The sequence below is a fragment of the Ceratosolen solmsi genome, unplaced genomic scaffold (assembly GCF_000503995.2).
Source record: "Ceratosolen solmsi marchali unplaced genomic scaffold, CerSol_1.0 scaffold29, whole genome shotgun sequence".
NCBI lineage: Eukaryota > Metazoa > Arthropoda > Insecta > Hymenoptera > Agaonidae > Ceratosolen > Ceratosolen solmsi.
This window is the reverse complement of record NW_011948417.1, coordinates 3399869-3426606: the sequence shown is the minus strand read 5'-3', so window position 1 is coordinate 3426606 and position 26738 is coordinate 3399869. Positions and strand designations below refer to the sequence as shown.

Sequence of the window (26738 nt, the reverse complement as noted above, 5' to 3'; positions counted from 1 at the left end):
AAATAAAAATACCTAAAGATTTATAATAGAATTACATTTATATTATATTGTTGCCAAAAATTACTTTATACATATGGTACTTTATGTATATGGAAACATAAATATATAAAACTTTGCTTGATAGGAGGCACATTATATCAACTAATATAAGATCATTTTTACAATTGTCTTTTAATATATTAATAATATTAGATAATTACACAGTATAAATATCTTTAAATATTATAAAAAAATTAGATCTTTTTCTTAAAATTTGATTTATTCATTTGTATATTTTTTAATTTATCAGCAGAGAAGACGCGAATCATCTAATAAAAATATGTAAATATGTCGAAGAAAAATAACGAAAAATGTTGTGTATAATATATATTATATATTTTTTCAGTGTTAATGATATTTTTTTTTTATTTTTTTTTTTTGTATAAATATGTACGTGTGTGCGTTTGTAATTTACACAACGTATTTGAATAATAATGGATCCTATTATTGTTAAGATATTTTTAGTACAACACGTTAACAATTCTTTGTATAAAACAATGTTAATTTCAATTAAAATCTTTATAAACAATTTCATCGATGTCATTATTATAAAATTTTATTTTTATGAAATATAAGTAATGAGATAGAAATTATAGAACTTTTGATATTTGATTAAAGATGATGTTCACATTATCATATAAATATCTTAATCGGCTTAAAATAAAACTATTATTAATAAATTATTAAGCAGTGAAAGATCAACTCGATGATATTTTCGTAATTTTCATTATCATATCTGCATTATTTTGCTGCAGCATATTAAATAAAATTAAATTTTTTAATATATTACTATTTCGTATCTTCGGTGGTGAAAAGAATAAATCCAAGGCTCTTGAAACATCTATTTTAATCAACTTGTTATTTAAATATAAGAAAATATTAAGAGGATTTATTTTTATTTCATCATATATTGCTGTCCTTTTTGTGTAGCTCTTATCATTAATAAAATTTTTCCCTTTATGATTTATTTTTGTACATTACTTATGAAATATTTCTTATTTTTAATTTATATTTAAGGCTAATTATGTAATTAAAAATATTTTATTATGAAAAAATCTATCTTTTACAATTATTATAATTATTTAATGGTTTATTATTCTAATGAATCCTTAATGATCGATTTATCTCTTAAATATTCACCAACACCTTTTTATCCACCTCTCAACTTACATTTTTATCGTGCGATGCTGATACAAATATTCGCTTCAACGATACAATTACTTTTATGCATCTAATGTGAAGTGTGCTTTAGCAAGTTTTAAGCCGCTAAAACTACGTATGTATGTATGTAGTATTACGATGATAAATCTTGACACATGGATCTATAGGTATAATAATGTAATAACGAATTGTTATGTTACGAATGTTACGTAGCACCTTTCTTGTGTATATGTGGCAATGCTCTGGTGATCTGTTGACGGAAGATTGTCATTTGAATTTCACAAGATCTGATGAAAATGTTGGTTAAAAATATATTTGTACGAGGGTTAATTTATCGACTCCATATAGCTATTTCTCAGTGCAAGCTTCATGATAAATACAAATTTAGTGTCAAAAATATTCGAAAGGTAGCATATAATTTATTTTATTCTATCCTTTCATAAAATTGTTTATTTTATTAAATAATAATTTTTATAGTTTTAATATATAATTATACTTTGTGTCGCAATTATGCCTATAAAATTGCACGACTATTTTAATTATGTTAATTATGTTGAGCCATTATACTAGAGTAATATGAATTTCGTAATATATTGTGTAGCTTAGGATGTATAAAGAAAGAAATTTTACTAAATTTTTTGTGTGACGATTGGAAAATGAAAATTGAACGTCACCAATTTGATTAAGAAATATTAAGTAAAAGATAAGGAACATTTTTATTTCACTCAATTATGATTAGTAGTTAGGTGTAAGGAAATTTATATTATTCATTGGGATATTATCGACAGCAAATAAGTAAATATATATATCGTTTCTTTGCTTTACCTTCGCTTCGTTTGAAATACGATGCTTATCAGCTTAATTCTAAAAAGAAAAAAATAAAAGAAAAGAAAAAAAAAAATGATGAAATTTTTATAATTATAACCAACAGATAAATGTTCCTCAGAAAAATTCAACCACTTATGTAATCACATTAAATAAATTACAGCTTATGATATTTCTAAAAAGCGGTCATTAGATTAAAAGGGGTGAAGATGCCCACCTTATCTTGGATTATTTGCTTGTATTTTATTTTTTATCTAAAATTGTATGCGAGCTAGTCTGACAATAATTTACTGCATTTATATGTTTTTATGTATTATGTAAATGTTAATCCGTCAATTGCACGCTATTATTTAAGAAAATTCACTGAGGAGGCTGTTGATAAAAAAAATTTTTATTTAAAAGCTATGCTTTTATTTCTAGTCTTCGAGATACTCTTATCTTCGCAATAACTCCATTTACCAATGTTAAATTACAATTCATTTTCTCGATAATTTGAAAAAAAAAAAAAAACTATAACAATTGATGCACTTGGATTATATTTCCAGGCTATATAAATCGTATAATAAATAACGATTGATCCAATAAATTGATGAAAAAAAAAAAAAAAAAATCATTTTATAAGATGTAAAGTATTATTTTCACTTTTAATGGAAATAATTTTATTTTCACAAATAACGGCATTATTACAAATATAGTTCACTTAATCTCCGACATAGTTCAATCAGCTGTCGATGAATCTCATTAATTTATTTCAACATTTATTATCAACATGAAGAACACGATGCCGTTAAAAAAAAAAAAAAAAACAACATAAAAACTTTCACATAATAATTATTAAAAATTGCATAATAAATTCTTGTTACGATGTCTCATTAACGTTATAAGAGTAGAATTCTTCTAAGTTATTTTTTGAACTTATAATTCACATTATATGTTATAAGATTATTCCAATATTAAATCAATATTAAAACATTAAATAACGATTAATTGGGAAACATGTTTGTAAAATCTTTATTTTAGCAATTTCTACACTTTTAATTTTACGATATATATATATATATATATATATATATATATAGAGATATAATTGAAACTTTAGTTCGTTAATTGCAGAAATTTTAATGAGTTTAATATGTCGAGGGATCAATAATATTTCTTTATAATTTTATAAACAAATAAAAAAAATTAAATAATAAAGTAATAATGTTTTCAGAATAATTAATGATTCATTAAATTAATAACTTATTTAAATCATATTTTAAATAAGGGCGTATTATGTTGATAATATTTTTAATAAAAATATATATATGCATTGCGTATAGTCAGTGTTCGTAACACTAATAAATCTAAATAAAAGTTGAAAATGTACAAATTCAAATTATTATTTCAAGATATTTTTTATTATATTGTTGTTTCGAATATTCCTTTACACAAAAAGAATTTTTATAATAAAATTAATGAAAAATGAAATTATTAATACTTTTGCAATCAATAAATGTTGATAATAACTAGCATCTATTGTTTTTTTACTTATTTTCTGACAAAGTTTAGATAATTTTTCATAATATTTAATCTTAGTAATACGACATTTCATTTTTCTTATTTAATTTGTAGTTTGACTTAAGTTGAATAATAATATCGAAACTTATGATTCATAATTGTTTATTAGTATTTTTATAGAAAAATAAAAATCAAATATTAGTAATTAATTATTAGACACGAATATATAAAGAGATTATTTTAACTTCGCGTTATTCGTAAAGATTTTAGTTAATAATTGTAATTAATTGATTTATTAAAGTTTTAAAATTCATTAAAAATTAAAGATTGAATTATACATAATATTTATCTATTTACATGTGAATGTACATAGGAATGCATATGCGTGTGTGTGCGCGCGCGCGCTACCAAATCTATGTTTGTATAATTTTTATAGTATTTTAACTGAATTTGTACTACTTTAACAATATCATTTGTTTATTATTATTTTTTTTTTTTAAGATATAATTTATTTTCAATAGTTACAATTTATTAAAAGAAAAGAAAAATTTATTTAACTATTAAAAATATTAAAATTAGCAATGTTTAATATAATTATTACGTTTGTGCATATATAAATTTTTTATCGATTTCAATATGTTAAAAATAACATTTAACTTGTACGAGATATTAATATTATTATTTTATGTATATTAAAATATTAATAAGTATTTAATTTCCGAGAAATACCATTGCATTGTAATGTAATTTCTATCGTTTATGTTTCTTTTAATTCACAATATTATTATTATTATTTATTATGCTTAGCATTTAACTTAATTTTTCAAATATTAGTAATTATACATTATGCTGAAATGAATTTATTTATTAAATAAGTATGTACTATTTATGACATTAATTATTTTAAAATACAATATGCTTTAATAGTTTTACTATATTTTACTAATTAATTATATTATAATTCATATAAATAGGATTTCATAAAATTTATAAAATATCATATTTATAAAGAAATTTTTTTAATCTTGTATAGAATACTTTTTCAGTGTTCATAGTGATAAACTGATATTTTATAATGACAAACAAATATAATGTTGCTGACAGAAATTTTATAGGTTTGGAAAGATAATTGAAACATGGCTTAAATAAGTATAATTGTATCGAAATTTGTATTTAATAGATAAAGTTGTACTTAATATTTTAAAAATACATAATACGAACCGTATGAGGTGTTGGATAATGAAACTCTGATATAGTTAAATTTTTTTTTTTTTTTTTTTTTTTTTTTTTTTTTTTTTTTTTTTGTCTAATTAATATGTTATTAGTTCACTTTAGTTTTATTTATTAATGCTTGTTTTATTAATTCTACATATCTTTTCACGTTTGTCCTTTTGTCACACGATGTTTCGAGTATTATTGCTATTTTAGTATATCTAATTTTATAGTTGAGCTACTTTTGAAACCAATTGGAAAACTATTATATGAAAAATTAGAAAGAAAACTGAATTAGCTAGTAATTATTGATATATTCCAATTACTTATATGAATAAAGTGAATAATTTTATAAAAGATAAAAATTTCAATGAAAATCAAAAGTGGCTGTCTGTCAGTGACTGGACGTTAAGTGACATAAATTAACTCCAATTTAATGCATTCAAAAGTCATACGGCTCCTCTACGCACACACGTATAAACTTCATTTCTTCAAATGGTATTATAAAATTGGTATTTAAAAATACGTGTTAATGGATAAAATGATGAAACAAACATCATTCTGATAACCCGACTGCGCATAATCACCTGCATGGAGTCTGCTTAAATTTATCAATCTTTCTCTTGCGAAAAATTCGATAACCGAAAGACTGATTTTGTATTTCAGAATCGGTGAAACGTATTAATGCTTATATATATATATATATATATATATATATATATATAAATAAAAAAATTTCTGTAATAAAATTATTGAAAGTGTTATAGTTAAATACATTGTACTCTAAATCTGTGTGTAAATTCCTTGAATAATGATTGAAATATTATAAATTATATTACGAAACATTGTTCCAACGTTATGTAAAATTATTATACGTTGGCAAATGCTACGTACTCTTTCACGTCATACAAATTACATTAATTCGATTAATTTTCACATACACGATAGAAATTAAACATACTCACAATTTTTTCTTATTTTATTGAGATCGAATGTTAGTTAAATCTGTATATATAATCTATATATACAAATTTTTATAAACGTATGATAAATTGAAAATAATAATTTAAATTTATAAATTTTATTTCACTACTATATATATTTATATATACATATAAATTTTTCGATCAGACTGAAATATAAATATTATAGTATTATTAGAAAAATTTAAATTACGTATATAAATTGAAAAATATGCAACTTACAGTTTGTGAGTCTCGCATAAAGTTAAAATCATAGTAGATTTTCACCTTTTCAAGTTAAGAAATTATTTGCATCATAGAATTTTAAATAACATTCTCAAGTTTATTTAAAATACAATACAAAAATTGTATACTTATTTATATTTAAAATATTTCATCTTATTGATATCGATTTTCAATATAAGTTCAATCAATAATTTAATCGAGTCTAATCATTATAAGTATTTTTAATAAAAGTCGAAGGTATTTATAAATATTTTCATTTGAAATTAATTATATAAATTAATTGTAATTTCAAATATCGTCATTAATGAATTTTAAAAAATTTTCAAAAACATAAGTATACATTTTTGCATTACTTATTATATAGTTCAGTGACTAGCAACAAAGTAGTTTACTGCTTAATTCATCAACGATTTCTTTAATTTATCCTAAAAATTGATATATTATATTTTAATCAGTACGTTGCATCTTATTTCTATTGCTTGTCAAAAACTTCAAATTCACTAAACGTATTTTCTTTTTATTTTTCATCTTTTAATTACACACATTATGAACAACACATTATGAAACATTTTTATTCTGTACAATGGTAAAGTTATTTTATTATACACATAATAATATAATTAAGTAACAATAAATCAACTATATTTACAATGATCAACTATAATAATGTATCAATAGTCTATATAATTGTATGTTTTAAAAGATAAACTTTCTTTACAGATAAGCATTGCTCTAAATTAACAATATTTATAATTTATTATATAAAAAATAGTAAGAGCATAAATGGTTATTAAACAAAATATTAATTGCAATATCAAGGGAAAAATCTTTCTTATGGATAGTACATATTTCACAGTACACATTCATGTGCGACTCTTACTTTTATCTGCAAATCTATATATTTATTGTTTATTAATTATTTAATAATTATTGTTATGTGCTTATTAATTAAATATATTTTTAAATATTATATATATATATATATATATATATATATATATATGTATATTATTAATTAATACGAGATAATATAACTGTTATAAAGGAGTAATTTCCAATTGGAAAATACAAAATGTGTAAAAGAATAAAAATTACTGATAAATTTTTTATAAGAATTTTAATATTAATATTAATGAGGTTTTTTTTTATGATTATTAACATATTATACATTTTATTTTATTTTAAAATACAAACTAATAGAAATTCATTATTTAATATGAATATATATATATATATATATATATATATATATATATAATTTTTAATAATTATCAAAAACATAAATTTTATACATTCTTTTACTAATTTCGTTTTTATTATATTTGACATTTGACATTTTTTACATTTTTTAAATAATTCGTCAGCTATTATATAAATTAGAATTTATTCAGTAGAGTGCTAAAACATGTTTTTAATATCGAGTTGAGTTTAATTTTGATAACTTTATGATTCTAAATGAAAAGCATTTAATTTATCTCAAATTTAAACAATGTTTATGAATATTAATTTTGTTATTCAAAATTTGTATTTATCAAATAAATGATATAAAATTTAATTTTCTATTTGATATGATATGCAAATTTATTTAATCATTATTTATAATATTGATGATATATTAACTATTTATGATCTCTAATGCGTAAATTAAATAAATATTAAAAGAACAAATCTTTTAAGATTACAAAATATAACTTATGTCTCATTCAAAAGTATTTTTTAATAAATTTTATTCGTATATGAATATAAATAAAAATTTAATTTATATAAAATAATGAAATTAATTATAATTTTCCTGGCAACTAATTCGTTTGAAATGCGTGTGTTTGTGATAAGTAAGTGAAGGATTTTCAGAAAAATTAATATTACACAATTGGTTTGATTTTTTTTTTTTTTTAATTATAAGATAATATGAATTTTAACTAATTTATTTATTTATTTAAATGATTAACTTTATTAAAAAAGAAGTGAACCAAAAACTGTAAAATTAATATTGAAAATATTATTCATATTACAAAAAGCTAAATATGTTATTGATACGTTATGTATGATTTTGTGAGACACACACACATTTAATTAAAAAAATATTTTGCATGAAAAAATTAATTTTTAGTTTAAAAATTGTATCAATAAATGAATCGTAATATACTTTGTTTATGTACAACCATTAGGTATTAAATTAATATCATTTCGATGATATTAAAAAAATGTCATTTTATCAATTGATTACGACGAAATGGTTTTAATTATCATTAAGAATAATTAAAAATTATTTATAGATTTTTTAATTTATACTTACGTAATGATTTCAAAATCGTTAAAATAATATTAATTCATAATATAAAAAAATGAATGAACGTCGTACGAGCATAAATTTGATAAATCTTTCCATATTCATTAAAATATGATTTCATTAATCAATACAACATTCTTTATTATAAATTTTTATTATAACATTATTAAAATATATTTCATGATAATTTCTATGTAAATTTTCTTGTTAATTTGTGTGCATAAATTTGAGATGTTAGCTACAATTTTTGAAATTTAATCGTTTTTAACAAAGTGATAATAAATAGTAAAATATTTATTAATTATATATAAGCAGAATTGTAAAATATAATTACGAAATTTTTTATTGAAAATTTTCTTCAAAATATTTTATAAGATATATTAGAAGGAATATTTTTCATTTTTGATGAGAATTTATAATGAAAAATTATATATTCAAAGCCATACTAATTGAAAAACATATTGTTTTTTTAACGATTTTTTTTTTTTTTTTAACGAAGAAGTATATACCCTGGGTCGTTAATATTTTTCAAAATAACAAAAAAATAATCCGTAGATCTCGTTTTATTTATTATTATTTTTATTTTATAATAGCATATTCATTTATAAAATATCGTTTATAGAGTTTTCTTGGGTAATTATTATCTAATCAAATAGTTATAAATATTATTCATTTATGAAATATTTGCTCATATTTAATATATAAGAAATTTTTATTTTTTACATTTAATAAATTCGTTATCCTCATCAATTATTGTTAAAACAATTTTTTTTTTGTATATCTTCTTTCATAGGCTAACGCTAATGTACGTCCTTAAATCGGTGATTGAATAGTTTGACAAAAAATTAAGTATTTTATAAGATAAGCTGTTTTTATAATAAATACTATTTCTTAAAGAACGAATTAACTTGATTTTTAATTATTGTCCATTATTACGATGTAGGTAATTATAATTTGTTGATGAAGTGAAATAAGCGTAGAATACGGAGCTTTTGAAAGACATAATAAAGTCTTTCATTCTTCAACGGCTATCAATATTAATGTTTTAATCGGTTTTTTTTTTTTTTTTTTTTTTTAAATATCAGACATATATATTACAATTACGAATAACATGAAATTCGTATTGCAGTGATTAGCAAGTACGCAGAAAACATAATTAGCCGAGATTCAAAGCGTCTTAATATATAATTTTAAAAATTAGCTTGTGCTATTAATTTATTCAATTCACATGCGTAGAATGAAATTTTAAAACGAAATTTGCTTTTTTATTGTACAATTGTACTCTTTCTCTCTCTCTCTCTCTCTCTCTCTCTCTCTCTCTCTCTCTCTCTCTCTCTTACTAAGATGTAATTAGAAAATGCTTAACTTTGTGTCCATCCATAGTGGCTTATTCACAATTATATTCATCATAGAAAACGATCGGGCACTCGGTAGTCCTGAAATATGCCTCTTAAACATCCATACCTCAACACATGAATTATATAAGCAGATATAATAGATGGCAAAATTTTATCACCGTTTAATCATTCGTGTACGAAGTTCAGCGTTGGGGCTCGAGCATATCGGTTCAAAAGGTCGTCGCGTTGTCTTCAACGATAATGATACGAATTTGGTATAAAAGGCCCGGGTCCGTCGTCAGAACTCATGCGCAGCACTTGTACCACAATGCGTTTGAGCATAGTGTTTTTGACTTTGTTAGCCCTTGCGGCAGCAATACCCACATTACCATCACCCCATGCTGGTAAGTACCATCACTCTTAATATTCATATTATTTGGGATAATTTGCTCGTGTTACGCGACTCGTTGATCGATGCTTCACGATTATAAGATTTACTTGTCCAAGGCAAGTCCTCTTATTCGGCCTTATTGTAATCGATACTCCGAAGGATCTAAGATTGCGAAAATATGCGGTGAAAAGTCATATATATATATATATATATATATATTAATATATATACACATACATACACAAGCATATTAATGAATTGTAATGTTAATTGTTAATTTAAAGCGTACTCACGAAAAGTTTATTCTAGTCTAACGATACAGCAATGTCGCTTAATTTACGTATTAAAGTACTAATAAGAGTATATTATGAAAGCTTTTATTACCCAATAGTATTGATACAAAAACCCTATTTCGTTCGTTAATTGCATCGTGATTTTTCTCATTAATTCGTTAATTCAAACTATGAAAGAAGAAAGATGTCTCTCGCAATTATTACATGACTATCATTAGTTAAAAATTAGTTAAAAATTTTACTTACGCACACGTATGCAGAATGTTGTTATAATTTGAAATCGTTGCTTCATTTCTTTAAAAGTAATATTATTTTAAGTAAATTGAATATAACGATTTAGATTTTATTTTCATTGACTTTTGAATTTGTTCCCCTTAACTGTCGGTATTACTATTCATTATTATTTATTGAAATAAATCTTATTATAATGTATAAACTGTCATTAAAGGGATAGAGTGCAACATTATTAGCCATATCGAATGACCTCTCAACTCTCAACAAACTCGTGTTTATATTTGAAATCTCCATACTACCTGCTTCCCTCTCGTCTCTCCCCCCCTCCCCTCCCCCTCCCCATTCCCCTCCCACCTCCCGCAGTCGCCCACCCGTCCGGGCAAAACCCAAAAATCATCCTTATAACTTTCTTCCTAATTATTATTTACCTATTATTTACACTTATCGCTTATTAATTCTTTCAATTTATATTATAATAGTATAAAATGATTGATTTATCAATAGTCAGATATGAGCAATAATTAGGAAAAAATAAAAGTAATCGTACTATATTTATGTATAGAGTGTTAAAATGCCGCATAGATATTAAAAATATAAATTATTTAAAATTTCCGTCTTGTCGCGCAATCGGCTATTAACAATAGTGCATTGAAATATTAAATGGAGAAATTCTAGCAACGTAGATCGGCATTTTTCGAGCCAAATGCTTGCACTGAAATTATCCTCGCGGCCTTTCGTGAAATCAGACAAATGATTTTTACAAACATTGAGTGCCCGCGCCACCTCTATTATACTCGGCCATACAGTATAAAATCAATTCTTTTCAATAATAATTTCAGCAAAATTTGTGATAAACAATTATTATTAATAGGGATTAATTGTAATACACGCAGGCGCGTGCGCGCGTACAAAATAATAAACGATCGCGTAGTAAACGAATGCACGTAGGCAGCAAAAAATAAATGTTGTACAGAGCTTTAGTGCTTAATCGCACGCATCGACAATGAAAAGCTAGCGACATTTTATTGGGGGCAAAAACAAAAGAACAAAAACAAAAACAAAACACAAAAGAACAAAAACAAAAAACAAAAGAACAAAAGAACAAAAACAAGAAAAAAAAAAAGAAAAAAAGAAAAAGAAAAGGAAAGGAACCTTATTTATCAAGCAAATGAAAAATTCCATTATTAAAACACGTAATTGATAAGTTTTTCTTTTTTACATCCAAGTCGTAAGAAATCTTGGAGATCCAATAATGTCTAAGTCTTAAATAACAAATTTTAAAATAAAGCTTGAGATCTAAGAGGGAAGGGGCGCGTTAAGCAAACTTCTCTATTCCTACAAAAGAAATGAATTTTCTCTAAACTCATATCTTTCTCCAAATAATAGCCGATCAGGACCTTCTGAGCAAGCAGCAAAATGTTATTCACCTGCTCGAAAACATTGCCGAGGAAGTGCCTTACCATCACCTCTACGAAATTGGTTCGTCCTACAATTTCCAAGAAAACTTGCACAATTACGAAAATCCGTCGGTGGTCATGTACTACGTTCAACTCGTAAAGAGCGGACATGTGCAACCGAAGGGGACGCCGTTTTCCTTCTCGGTCAGCACCCTGCGCAAGGAATTTGCTCTCCTCACGCAAGTCCTCGTTGGTGCCAAGGACTACCAGACTTTCCTCTCAACCGCTGCCTGGGCCCGTGTCCACGTTAACCAAGAACAATTCTGGAAGGTTGGCCCATCACTCCTCACTTATAACATTATCAATGAAAGAATGAAAATTGGCTGCTAATTTCAATTTGCTTGCACTCCAATGCCAATGCCCGCGAGAATTAACGAAAGTAATTAATAAAATGCGACTCTATTTGCTTTGCCAGGCGTTCGTTACAGCTATTTATCAGCGTCACGACATGTACGGCATCATCATACCCGCACCGTACGAAATCTTTCCCAACTACTTCTTCGACACGAGAATCATCCAGAAGGTGTACAACCACGTATCTCAGCACAGTTTCGAGAGCCAAGATCAAGGCGAACAGGGACACGGCGTACACCACATTTACGTTAATTACACATCTTCCTTACCTTACGGCGAGAACGAAATCGCCTACTTCACCGAGGATATTGGCTTGAATGCCTATTACGGTTTAGTCGAGTTGGCTTCCTACATCTTACCTCATGTACGTTACCCCCTCCACACTCAACGACTTCTTCTATTCTTTAATATAAAATACTTACCCGCCTTTTACACCGTTGTTGTTCCAATTACATACGATTAGGGATCGCACAATGCTCAGAAGTTCGGAGGACACGCTGGTTTCCAGCAAGGAAGCGACGAAAGCCAATACAGTACCAACGGCCATGGCTCCCACTACTATTATGTTCATCAACAGCTGCTCGCTCGATACAATCTTGAACGTCTCGGACAAGGTCTCGGTCCCATTCCCGAATTGGACTCTTATTACGAACACATCGAAACCCCATTCAACAGCCATCTTCGTTACTTAAACGGCATGGACTTCCCAGCCCGTAACGAGCACATCTACGTCACGCCCAAGCACCACAACTACGAGCTACTGAGGCTCGTACGCCAATTGGAGAAGCGAATTGTCGAGGCTATCGATCTTGGCCACGTGATGACACCTCAGGGCACATTCCTCTCCCTTTACCAACCCCAGGGTCTCAACATTCTCGGCGAGCTCATCGAAGGAACTGGCCGTAGCGTCAACCCAAGATACTACGGATCCTTCCAAGCCATAACCAAGAGTTTGCTCGGTAATGTCCCGGGATTCAACAACATCTGGGAGTACAGTCCGTCCGCTCTTGAATTTGGACTGACAGCCGTCCGCGATCCGATCTTCTACCAATTGTTCTCCAAAGTCCTCGAGTTCTTCCATTACTACCAGCAAGCCCTCCCCGCTTACCAATACAACGACATTGCTATGCCGGGAGTCCACATCGAGAAAGTCGAAGTTGGCGATCTGATAACGTACTTTAGCGACAGCGAGGTCGACCTTACCAACGCCGTGCCCCATCCAATTTCACACAACTACAAGCCCTCGGGCAGCGTTCGCGCACACCTCAAGAGGCTCGATCACAAGCAATACGAATACACCATTCACGTGCAGGCCCAGAACGCCGTTCCCAACTCGGTTGTTCGCGTCTTCGTAGGACCTAAATACAACTACAACGGACAGCACATCGACATTAACGAGCACAGGCACTACTTCTTCGAACTCGATCAGTTCGTTTATGACCGTAAGCGTTTCTCTTCGTGTTGCTTTTCTTTATTTAAAAGTTTGCTTCTTTATTTCTTTCTTTCTTACTTTCTTTCTTACTTTCTTTCTTTCTTTCTTACTTTCTTTCTTTCTTTCTTCTTCTTCATCATCATCATCATCATCATCATCTTCTTCTTCTTCTTCTTCTTCTTCTTCTTCTTCTTTTCCATTTCTTTTCAACCAAGCAATACGTCAGTTTCTCTTTTGAGCATCCGAGCGATGCGATTTCAACATTTTAACATTACCCAAATAGCCAACAATATTCATCTCATTTGGACATTTTTAATAGTTGTCGAGGGACACAACACTATTGTGAGGAACTCGCATCAAGCCACTGGACAGAGCTACGACTGGCCGTCGATACACCAAATCAAAGAACGTGTCGAAGGCGCCATCCGATCCCAAAATCCGCACTATGTAATCGAGGTATGAATTATCAATTCGTTTCTATCTCTCGCTCTCAATTAATTATTAATAAAGCCATGCGTTGGGATTTTTAAATATTTTCAGCCACAACAGCTGTTCTCATTCCCCGCTAGATTAAGCTTACCCAAGGGATCGCAAAGCGGATTCCCCCTACAGTTTGTCGTCATTGTTTCATCCGGAGTTCGGCATCATCCCGAGCATTACGGACCCATTGTTCAAGACGAATTCATGAACTACCAGTCACAGCATTACCAAATCGTTGATTCCCAGGAATACAGCCAATTCAGCAGATTTCCCGTCGACAGCGTCCACGGCGGAAGCCAAACCGTTGAAGTAATTCCAGAATTCGAGGGTCAAATCATAACCGAAGGTATTGTATCGATTGTTTTCTTCCAGACGCTTGCTAATCGCTCCGAGGCTCGTGATGTCAAACGACATTGGATAAGCAGATAATTTAGAAATTTGAAAATGCCACGTTTCGTAAGAGAATTTTCAATTATGTTAGTCGAAAAGTCATCACGGCCCTACATAGGCAATCAATCATTGTAAATGTCGATTTTTCTTCATTATTAATTAATATTATCATTATAATTATCTCTTTACTATTACGAATGATTTTCTATAAATGTACATACAAATAAAAATGAATGAAAATACGTATCAATATTAAAGTTACGCGCGGTGGCATTACGAAATGTCGGTAAACTACAGGATAATCCGGCCGGCCAACGTACGTGGACATTTTCTTTTGTCTTGTCTTGTTTGTTTGTCACGCGATCCACGGGAGCCCTTGACTTTCACGATACCGCGACAAAAGTATCGGCAATATTCTGAACTAGGCAACTGGCACTGGGGCTACCTCTACAAGAAATACCCGGGAAGCTACGCCTATCCGCACTGGCAGCAAACCTACTACAGCATCCACGGTGACGAGCACACTGGAGTTCACCACGAGGGCGAAAGCCACGAGAAGCGTATGTTCGTCCCTGAGTACTTCGGCTCGCATGGCATTGGCCACGGAGTCGGACACGGCAGCGGTGCCGAAAGCGTCGGCCACGGCGTCGGCGTGCACCCCGAGCAGCCGCATCACGGACACAAGCAGATGGTCGACTACACGGGCTACGGATACGGCCAGCAGCAGAACATTGAGGGACAGGGCGCGGAGCACGTACAAGGACACAAACCCGAGTACTACGGAAGCGCGCATCACCCGAGCGCCAGCGGATACTTCGGCAGCTACCAGACCGGCACGTACCAAGGCTACAGAGGACACGACGAGCACCTCCACCATTACTACCAGAGCAAGCACATTAGCGACATCATCGGTGGATTCGTATCCCTGGACGGCAGAGCCCTCGGCTACCCGTTCGACAGGCCGATGGCGACCAGCGCCTTTTACGCCCGGAACTTCTACGTAAAAGACGTCGTCGTCTACCACAGCGACGACTTCATCCCCTACGAGCACTAATTCGTTGAGCACCGAGTGCTTCTAATATATTTTCTTCTTCTAATCGTTTTGATAGAAAAAAAAAACAGATCGCTCGGGAGACGAGTGACTCCGCTCTTGTTTTTGCGTTTTAATTAAATGTACATGAATGCGCCATTTCGTTTGCCACGACAACGGATTCTACGTTGACGATGTAGAAGCAAAATAATAATAAAACAATTAATAATTTGAGCGTACATCATACGTTGTTGAGTGTTTTGTTTGACTTTACCTAATGCTGACGGGGGACGGGGGTCGTTATTAAATTTACACCCCTATCTAATTACAAAATACTCTGCTCTCTTTTTATTAATAAGATGACAAGTGTGTGAGTAGAGGCTGAGGCACTTTTTTCGAGTTTGCCTCTAAAAAAGGAGCCTCTAATTTCTAATTTTTCAAGATATTTTTCGGATTTCGGATGATAATCGAGAGTCCCTTAGCATTTTAATAAATTGACGTTGATTGTGATAAGCCGTGATAATAGTAGAATTTCATCGATAATTGCTTGCTTCTCCTCCAAGACGGACAATGATCCATTTCAATGATTATTCAACGATTTAGGTCCATTTATTCTCCAGTCATCATCTCCATGAATTCTGAAACCAACGACATATACTCACAGTCTAGTAGGCTAATTTAATAAGGAAACGATTTAAAATATTTATAACGCGATTGAAATAAATAAATAAATAAATAAATGAAATAAAAATCATTTAATCACAAATACGGAGAAACGATTTGACATTGAAATTTCATAGGCAAAGAAATTCGTTAAACATAATAAGCATTGTGTATTGTGCGCATAGGTGCAATTGAATAATATAAAACATACTATAACTTAATGAATAGGTTAGTAAAAAAAAAAAAAAAAAAAAAAAAAAAAAAAAAAAAAAAATTTACACAAAACAATATAGAGTCCACAGCTTTTAATTAATACAGAAGAATTTTGTATATTAATATAAACATAATATGCACTAGTGACTCATCGAGGGTATTAAATATATTAAATTTTTTATTCTTTGAATTTTATATGTCGACAACTTACTATATCTAATTTCTTAATTACTAATAAAAAATAAAAAAACAAAAATTTTATGAAATAATTTTACTAAAATTATCGGGTGTACCGAATTCAATGAGTAATAGATGATTTTAAATAATTCCAATTGCACAGATACATCGTACTGATATTAATAAAAAAAAAAAAAAATAATAAAATAAAATAAAATAAATAAATAAACGTGCATTTAACATTTATAAGAAAATTGAATGATCTTTAATGATTATAATTTTTGCAAGATATTATTAATATATACACTTTTTAATATATAATCTAACTTTTTTTTGTTTTTTTTTTTTTTTTTTTTTTGTTATCATTTGCATTGCGCACTTATTCTCTTTTTTCACAATTATCACAATTTCACACTAACTTGGGTGAAGTATTCGTTACAAATTTAATCGATAGGCCGTAATATATAAGCTTGGGCTATTAAACTAAAATGTAAACGACAGATTGTCGGTGAAATGAAATAAATTGCTCGGCAACGTATTTACCGAGCGATTTAACGAAATAAAGTCAAATGTAAATTTTCAAAAATAATGCATAAATGTAAAGAAAAATGATTATAATGTGAGAACTTTAAGTATAAAAAAAATTCCTATTTCGATATTATTAATAGTTAAGCTCAATAAATTTTCATAAAGTGTTTCTCTTCTCTAATTATTATTAGTGATCGAAAATCTAGTGGAAATTAATTTTTTTCTCTTCTCTAATTATTATTAGTGATCGAAAATCTAGTGGAAATTAATTTTTGCAGCGAGGTAGAGAGAGGTAGAGAGAGGTAGAGAGAGAGAGGGAGAGAGGTAGAGAGAGGTAGAGAGAGGGAGAGAGAGAGAGAGAGAGAGAGAGAGAGAGAGAGAGAGAGAGAGAGAGAGAGAGAGAGAGAGAGAGAGAGAGAGAGAGAGAGAGAGAGAGAGAGAGAGAGAGAGAGAGAGAGAGCGAGGGAGAGAGGGAGAGAAAATTGCAGTTGATTTAACAGTTCGGATTTATTATTTAAGATCGATAGGAAATAATGATATTTTTGAGACGAGTTATTTTGTTTGAAACTTTTTAACGAATGTTATCGTGACGATGATTAATAAAGAGTTAATGGAGGTCCGATAGCGATATTAGCGAAGGAGCTAGCGAAGGATGGAATGTGCGCTGGTTAGATAAGCAGATCGTGTTTCGAAAATACGTTTGAAAATACTGTGCATGTGTGTGCGTGCGTGTAATGTCTGGTCTATTTTTCGCGATCAATTAATAATTTCGTGCAAGCCGAAAGAGGAATGCGGGTGTTGGAGGCCGCGGCGTAAAATGTTAATGTAAACGAACCGTCAAAGTCCACGGTGCCGGAGCCGTCTGTGTCGATCTCGGCGATGATGCCATCGAGGTCGGTATTGGTGAGCTTATCATCGAGGGCCGCGAGGATCTCCTTGAGGGTTGCCGTGGTGATGTATCCATTGCCCTCCCTGTCGTACAATCTAAAGGCCTCCTTGAGCTCCTCTTGCATTGCCTCGGAGTCTTCCTCCTCGAGGAAACGACCCGCGATCCGGCAGAAGCCATCGAAATTGACCTTGCCCGTCCCGTCCGAGTCGTTCTCCTCGATGATGGCGTTCAGCTCGGAATCGTCGAACAGCTGGCCCATGGTGTTCAGAATCGTCGAGATCTTGATTGTGTCGATGAAGCCGCTCTTGCTCGTGTCAAACATCTGGAATGCCTTGCGCATCACCGCCATCTTCTGCTCGTCCTCCTCCTAGTGGTCATGGTGGTCGTTACTCAGCTTTTTTTTTCATTTTTTTTTTTTTATTATTTTCTTTTTTTGCCCATCGCTTAAACTCGTCGCGGGCGCATTATCACGTGTAAAACAGCAGAACGTAAATTATGAACAAGATCATGATTATCAGTAAGATCATGCTCTCGGCTGTCGGTCTGCCAACGGCCGATGGCAGTCGCTCGCTAATTAATCGCTTCTTTTAGTTGCAAAATTAACAGCGAGTCGTGAAAAATGACTTGGATAAAGCGACAGAGAAATGTAGCTGCAAATGAAAAGTACATCGATCAGCAATTACGGCCGCTACCCGTGCCAATAATGATCGTTTAACTGCACAATGGGTGTGACCCAGCGAGCAGTGCCGAGTGCGTTAACAATTAAAAATGCATTATTATTATTATTATTATTATTATAATTCATTATTACGATTATATGATATGTTACTATGATTGCCGGTGGAATTGATATTTTTGTTAATGGAGGAATTAATATGCGTTCGTGGAGTGTGAATTATACTTAAATTTGTCATCGATCAAATCCTTATCATAAATAATAATAGAATAAAATTAAAGAACAAATTGTAATATGTAATTTTAATAATTTTAGCCTTGCTCGGGAACTGTTTCTTTTTTCTCTCTTTGTCTCGATGGCTAGATAAACGTCTCGATCGAACGATCGACACTTTATATAATAAAAGACGAAAGAGGGTGGTATCGAGCGATTGATGTTTCGGTATTGGACAATTTACTGGTTGACTAGTAACGATTGGCTAAATTACTGTAATTAATGATTAATGTAACATTCCGTAAAGTGCAAGGGGTTTTTCGTAATGAGCCGGCAATGACGTTACACCGATGTTTTATTACTAAAACTTGTTTTGCTTTGAGCAGGAGTAGAGCTGGCAGTACGGAAGCCTTGGTAATTGGTTAGCGTAGCATAGAGCGAACGATGGATTAAATATGGCGAGGATAGCGAAAAAGGTAAGCCGGACGCGTGTCCAGTGTTAAACGGGGTTAAAGCACATTGTTTCGTGGGATTGGGGTGGTCGGGGCGGGGAGGAGTAGGGGAATGAATCTTCCCTCGCCAATTGTAACAAGTCGTTCGGAGGACTTTTCAAAAGCCGAGTTGAGTTTGTAGAGCCTGGGAAGGATGGTGCGGTAGGATGAAACGAAGGATCGCAGAGTGGATTGTGGGAGGGTCGCGTGTGCTTTTGGACGGGTGCTGCTCACCATTTCGAGTGATAATTCGCACGGCGGACGGTGGACACCTGAGGTGCTGTGGCTTCTGCCCTCCCGTATAAAGACGCGCGGGCCAAAGCAGCTAGAAAGAGGCACGAGGCGCGAATTATGGGCGAAAATAGTCGTCGTTGGCGTTGGCGTTGGCGTTGGCGTTGGCGTTGGCGTTGACGGTGACGGCGAAAAATGAAATATGTTATAAACTCGCCGCCGGAGCGGTCATGACTCCTTTGCGATAATCATCCTCACCCCTCCAATCCAAAGACCAACGGCAGACGAACAACGGGATTCGAATACCTAGAGACACCCTCGGCTCCTTTCCCAATCGAAATTCGTTATTATGGCTTACGATGTTGCCGACCTCGGCCTCACGATTATTTGATCGCCGACGCGTACCAGTCGTCACCGAGTATAATGAGCCGTAATTTAATAACGAGCCAACGGCTGTCGCGGCTCTCATTATCGTTGGATTTTTAACATCCAATTAGACGATGCCGAGACCAAATATGCTCACGCAGCATTGCGACTTGCGACTTCGTCGCGTTTTTTTCATCCCCTTGTCCCGACGAGCTGTGAACGGTAATTTGAATGTCGTCTTATCGAGGTGAAAATATACATGTGTGCGAGCACTTTACGTCCCTTTGAAATATTACCCCCTTAAATATTACCTAGTACGTGTGACTACAGGATACGTAAAATAAATATTTAATAATTGCATTTAATTTTATCGATTAATTATATGAGTGTAAATTATATTTATAATCATTGCAAGTCTCCGCCATTGAATTTACGATGGATTATGCTTATCGTATGGCTTGAATTTTCGCGTAATTTCATGAAATTGAGTGATGAAAATTCTATTAATAATAAACCTTCATGACATATAATTTTGCTCTGCTTCGGCTCTAATCCTACTAATGCTAATAATTTACGATATCTCGCTAATGAACTCGAAAGCTGCACATTTTCTAAGGGAAGAATAGAAAAATGGTAAAACCATCAGTTGGAAAGACTTGGACACGAGACACGAGACACGAGATAATAAAATGGTTGAAAATAAAATAGTTAAGTGAAAAAAGAAAATTAATTATTTTATTTCATTTAAAGTATAATTCATTATAAAACTATTTTCCAAATAATATTTCAAATTTGAGAGTTTTAGCTTTATATATCGAAGCGACAATCAGCGAATATTCAATGTAAGAATATAATTATTTCGCTTCACACATACAAAGTGCTATAAACAGAAGCAATTTATTTCTTTAATTGCGCACTCCTAGATTTTATTGCGAAAACATTAAAAGTCGTATAAATTATGATAATGTCTTCCTTGACAGTAATAACAAAAATATAATACACTTTATTGTGAAGTAAAAATTAGAATGCCAAATTAAAAATCCATCAAAAAAAAAAAAAAAAAAAAAAAAAAAAAAAAATGGGAAGATAAATGAAACGAAATTATTTTTATAAATACGAGGTGGTGAAGAATACTTGAAATACTTATCGAAAATAAATATTAAATATTTAATATTAAATATTAAATATAAACTGTCAGTGGGGAAAAGTTTGTTGAACCAGCTGTAATTTTAGTTTTTAATCGTTCAAAGTTGCAGCTACAAAGTACGATTTTGTAGACTTATGGTCGTTGCGTGCAATTCTATCTTAAAAACAAGAAAAAAGAAAGAAAAAAGTGCACCGTATGTACGCAGCAGACAGTATATGTATTTCAAGGTACGTTTAAATATAATTTTCGCAACAAAAACTATTTGTGTCACTCATATCTACAAAGACAGAAATAGTTGCAATGCATATTTTACCATTACATTTGCTGAAAAACATTTGCAGGCCATAAGTCCACCTACAAAATAATCCTAAATTTAAGAATAATCATTATATTTTCGGATGATCGCTATTTTATCGGCAGTCTATGACAAAATGCTTCTTAATCAAAAGAGTAGGAAATCAATTTGCCTGCTCCTGATTGCACTAATAAATATAACGATAATGAGCAATATATATATATATATATATAAATGGAACAGGAGGTGGTGGGAGAGCACGAGTGCAGCTCGCTTATCGATAATTATATCAACGCGCTCGTTGAAACGACCAACGTCCGTGTGTTATATACGCGCGCGTCTACCCGCCCGCCCACGCATTACTACTCGGCTGCAATTTACAGATAAATCAAGCGTAACGCAAAACGACCGACCGGCATAACGAGATATTCGCGCGTGCCCGTGGCTCAAGGTTCGCGATTATAAAACTCCGCTGAAAATAGTTCGTCTAGTGGTGCACGGGATAACGTCCCCGCGATTTAAAGGGGGATGACGGCGAGCGGTAGGCGGCGGGGGGGGGAGGTGAGAGAGCGATTTCACGGGCGTCTGGACGCGCGCGGATCCGCCTCTTTACACACACACACACACACGCGCGCGCGCGCGCGCATACACGCCCTCCCTCCCTCCCTCCCTCCCTCCGCCCCTTCCTCCATCACCCATCCTACCCTCCTCTTCCTCCTCCGCCGAGTGCTAGATTTGCGCGGGGGCGACTCGGAGCGGTAAGCAGCTGCCAAATTTTGCAAATACTGTAGGCTGCCAAGAGTTCGCGGAGATGACGACTGCCATTGCTGATGCTCATCCACGGGAGTGTCACTCCTTTTTCCTGCTTTTGCGCCTTACGTTATAGTGGCTTTCGACGTGGCGACTCGACTACGATTTTCGACCCTCGTGGGTTGGGGAGGGGGACGAGAGGGACCTGCACGCCGACGAGGTCGCCATCGTCGCCGCCATCGCCGCCATCGCCGCCACCGAAATTTTACATGAGAGATACGCCGTCGCCGTCGATCCATTCGTCATCCCCGTTCTTCATCCCCGTTGGCAACGTCTTCCGTTATCCTAAGTTATCCTACATTATCGTAAATAATCTTAAATTAACTAGCTCATAACTATAATCAGGAATTAGAGAATTATTACAGGGATTGGAGGAGCCGTTGAGCCGGTGATCCTGTAAGTCGGACTTTTCCTTAAAATTTCCGCCTACGTGGAAGTAACTCTGAACGCTAAATTTAATTATACTGTAATTGATAATTAAAAAAGCGTAAATACGGCAAGCTATGCTGCAATTCTCATACTACATTGAATATAATTGATATTTCGCATTGTAATAATGTTGGGAAAGTACAATTGCAAATAGAATGATCGCACTCGTTTATTTAGTCATTCGTCCTGAAGATTGTGACATTTTATAGATTTACAATATCTTGAATTCTTAATAATAAGACAAACTAATGCTAACAAAAAATTATACATGTAATTTAAATTGAATTGTAATTAACAAAATGAAAGTTGCTTTATTTTTCTTTTGCCTTTTTTCTTTCGTCCTTTCACCATTGTAGAATATCCTTCAGATCTACGAATATGCGTATAAAACATCTTGTCGTGGACTCATCGTTCATTTACTCAACAAAAAAAGAAAACTCATTGTCGTTAATATGGAGTATTAAATTTTATATTTCTCTTTGTTCCATTGGTTTTCAATATAAAATCACTTTTATAGAGTACTTTGTAGAGTACTTTGTTGAGTATACTCGTCATTTTACGTCTTTTCTTGCTTATCATCATTGATTTTTATTTATGAGAGAGATAGAGAGAGAGAGAGAGAGAGAGAGAGAGAGAGAAAAGAAAAGAAGAGAAGAGAAGAGAAGAGAAGAAGAAATGAGAAAAAAAGAAAACAATAAATAATAAATGATACTAAATTGTAATGATTGTCGATTCTGAAAATGAGCCTCGATTAAAATAAATTAATAATTTCTATGAATATTGCGTCACTTAAACGATGCAAAATTTGCACAGGAGCTCATTTCCAATTTGGAATTTTGCACATTTAAATCAATATGCTATTTATACGAGTGATAAACAAGTTAATAATGCGATAATAAGAAATAAAATATCTTATTGTCTATATTTTCCGATTAAATAATATAACAATTATTTGCCTATCCTCAAGAGGCGTAAATTCTTTTATTTATATAATAGTAAGACGTGGATGCGCTTCTAAATGTGGCATCCGAAGTAAAACAGAATACCTACGGATCTACGCGAAATTCGCTCAACGGAATATTAAACATGCGAAAACGGTAATACAGTTATTTCAAGCACAAATAGACGCGCGATTAAATGGTAAATCTTGACGGACATCTGAGTATAAAGAGAAGATGCCGTGACAACCTTTTATTAGAATCGCCCAGTAATTTTAAAGTGATACATACCACTGCTTATTATACAATAGGATAGACAGATAGATAGGTAGAGAGATAGATAGATAGATAGATAGATAGAGAGAGAGAGAGAGAGAGAGAGAGAGATAGTATTTAAGCTTTTAATTGTAGCCTAATATATATTATATATGTCGGATTTAACGTCCTTCTTTCATAACGTCGGCTTATCCCCTATATTTACTGTAATTAGGGATACTCGTACGCCTACTTATGTCTACATCTGTCAATATCTATATATATTAAAAAAAATATCTGGTTGCATTAATATTCATCGACTATGTATTAATTAATAAATATGTTTATTAGGGCGGAGGTGGGATGGGGAGGAGTGGGAGTGCGTATCTTTTCAACATACAATTCTTATTATTTCGTTGGAATATCAATGAAATTGTCCATTAGGAAATTCTTCGATATTGTTGCGTGAAACCAAAGTGGAGAAAGCATTAGCCGCTATAAGATAAGAAAGTACGCTCCAATTACAAACCTACGTAATGTCATCAATTAATTTCTAAATGGAACGTTGTTCAATTATAATAAAGTATATTATTAAATAAACGATTCAAATATCAAGCTTAGGGATATGATTTATTAACTAACCGAAGAACATTAGGCGAAATACTGTGAAATTTCATTCGTATCAAATCTCAATGGTCCAAATTTAGTTGGTATCACATCTCTATTACACATCATACTACTACATTACATACTACATTGCTTGCACTTTAAAACAAATAAATTTTAATGATTTATTCGTTGCTCGTAAATAAATTTTGCATTTATTAAGGGAACTAATCGGTCCTGACGATCCTCCAATAATCCACGTCGGCTTCCGTATGACTCATCGCCATTAATGCTATAATAACTCGCAATGTACCGAGAGACATTGGAATTTGAAATTTGGAATTGAAAATACCGTGGCTGCTCCTTAAGCGAATCCATCGCTCGTCATCGAGTCGAATCTCGTGCACATAAAATAAATAAAAATTTCGCGGAGTTTCGAATAATCCAATCGTAGATTATGCCCGAATTGACTTTGAGTTGGCCGGCAGCGCGTCGTTTCAATATTAGGAAGGGCATTGCGCGACGCGGCCATACTCCTCGTCGTCAGAACATAATAAGCCCCCTTAATGTCCAAACTACTGGATATCGCGGATGAATCACGGGAGTTCTCTCGCGGTGCCGGATTATTGGAATGGAACGGCGTTGGAGGAGGACGCGATCGTGGATAAGCAACCTCAATGGGCAGATAAGAGAGCGCGCCCGGCCCCTTCAACTTCCGACTGGGGTTACGGGTAGCGTTGGCCGGCTGCCAGGATGCCCGCGCCGCCCGGGGCATCGTCGTCGTCGTCGTCGTCATTATTGTTATTTTATTATTGTTGTCGAAAAGGCGTTCGCGAAAATAGAGCCGACGGACTACGGGCTTCCGTCTCCGTGGATTCCGGTTGAAGGGGCGATCGCGGCGACCTCGCCATTGCCTGAGTAGCGCTCCAACGTTCGTCGCGCGACCACGAGCTATTATTTCCATTGGTTAAATAGCGTCTGGCTGGTGAGGCTCCTCCGTCGGCCCGACTATTTTTATACGCCGTGCGCCCACCACCACTGGCTCATTTCGTGCATTAACACGTCCTACTTGCGAAGGGCTTGGAGCGACGGCAACAACACCCTGACGAGCTCTCCGACGGGCCTTTATGGCCAAATAAAAATACGAGCGAGCTCCGGGATACGCGTGGCCGACTTTCTTGCCTCGATTTTCGCTTACCCGTGCCCACCCCAGCCCCGATACTGCGAACTAGGCCTTTTTTTTTTGTTTTTTTTTTGTTTTTTTTTTTTGTTTTTTTTTGTTCTTTTTTTTTTAAATAGCTTTGTTGTAAACTCTTGAAATTATCTTTTTTTTTTTTCTCATCGGTGCTTTGTGGCCACTTGCTTCTTACTCTACCGTCGCCGCCGCTGCTCCCCCCCCCACCCCACCAATACCTACCCATCCCGCCCATATCGTCGTGTGGCGCACGTTTATTTAAGCCGACGCTGAATTCTATTACGGTTTTACATTTGCAAATAGGCTTTCGCACATTCGGCGTCATCTCGATAACGCGAGGACGCGTTAAAATTCGCTACGATATTGAATTAATATCTCTTGCAAGGATCGAGTATCTTTTAAACATTGTTTGTAATTTCATCTCGCCCACCACCTATTTGTCAATGCTCTTTACAGCAAATAGAGAAATAAGGTTTAATTCATAACTTTAATTAAGAAAATAATTGCTTGCTAGGTAGATAGTAAGTTGACAGTGGAAACGTTAATTTTTATCTATACATAAGCTTACTAATAACTTGCGTTAAACTCACCGATAATATTATCTTTTGTCTTTTGCACCTTGTATATTAATTGTTATCTGGATTATTCTTCTGTTCTTGTTTCTCCTATCATTTCCTTTATTCTCAAAATCATCAATTTCTCCATTTTAAAAGCTTCACTGACCAAATATAAACATAAACATATTAATACCATATAATCAAATATTATTACAACAATGGTAGGAATATTATTTTTGTGTGTGCATTTAATTCTTTCGTTTTATTATTAAACATGAAACATAACATTTTAACTTGAAATGTCTTTGGTAATGATAACTAAATATAAATTACCTACACAATTTAGCACTTCCTTTTACTTATATGAATTAAATTCTGCATACATCTTTATTTTATTTTAACGACGTTAATTAATTTTAGTCTATT

The 26738-nt window shown here is 32.4% G+C and overlaps 2 protein-coding genes across 2 annotated transcripts; one reads left to right on the top strand and one right to left on the bottom strand.

Moving 5' to 3' along the window:
• Positions 1-9860: 9860 nt before the first annotated feature.
• Hex110 (hexamerin 110) lies at positions 9861-15879 on the top strand. Its single transcript, XM_011496301.1, has 7 exons — positions 9861-9976; positions 11877-12217; positions 12363-12665; positions 12765-13743; positions 14053-14189; positions 14274-14559; positions 15029-15879. Exons 1-7 carry the CDS (start codon positions 9880-9882, stop codon positions 15655-15657), a joined length of 2772 nt encoding a protein of 923 aa, XP_011494603.1. The 5' UTR covers positions 9861-9879; the 3' UTR covers positions 15658-15879.
• A 214-nt stretch (positions 15880-16093) lies between these two features.
• TpnC25D (Troponin C at 25D) lies at positions 16094-19850 on the bottom strand. Its single transcript, XM_011496300.1, has 3 exons — positions 19718-19850; positions 18050-18470; positions 16094-16271 (listed from the first exon to the last, which is right to left on the bottom strand). The coding sequence occupies exons 1-3, from the start codon at positions 19718-19720 to the stop codon at positions 16243-16245; spliced, it is 453 nt and encodes a 150-aa protein (XP_011494602.1). The 5' UTR covers positions 19721-19850; the 3' UTR covers positions 16094-16242.
• Between the last annotated feature and the right edge of the window lie 6888 nt (positions 19851-26738).

Bases quoted from the DNA above. Each gene is read 5' to 3' on its own strand.
- Hex110 (XM_011496301.1), top strand. From the start codon at position 9,880: ATGCGCAGCACTTGTACCACAATGCGTTTGAGCATAGTGTTTTTGACT. The intron at 12,218-12,362 runs GTTGGCCCATCA...TTGCTTTGCCAG, and splicing joins ACCAAGAACAATTCTGGAAG to GCGTTCGTTACAGCTATTTA. The intron at 14,560-15,028 runs GTATTGTATCGA...ATTCTGAACTAG, and splicing joins GGGTCAAATCATAACCGAAG to GCAACTGGCACTGGGGCTAC.
- TpnC25D (XM_011496300.1), bottom strand. The intron at 16,272-18,049 runs GTTCGTTTACAT...CGTTGGTTTCAG, and splicing joins CGGCACCGTGGACTTTGACG to AATTCATGGAGATGATGACT.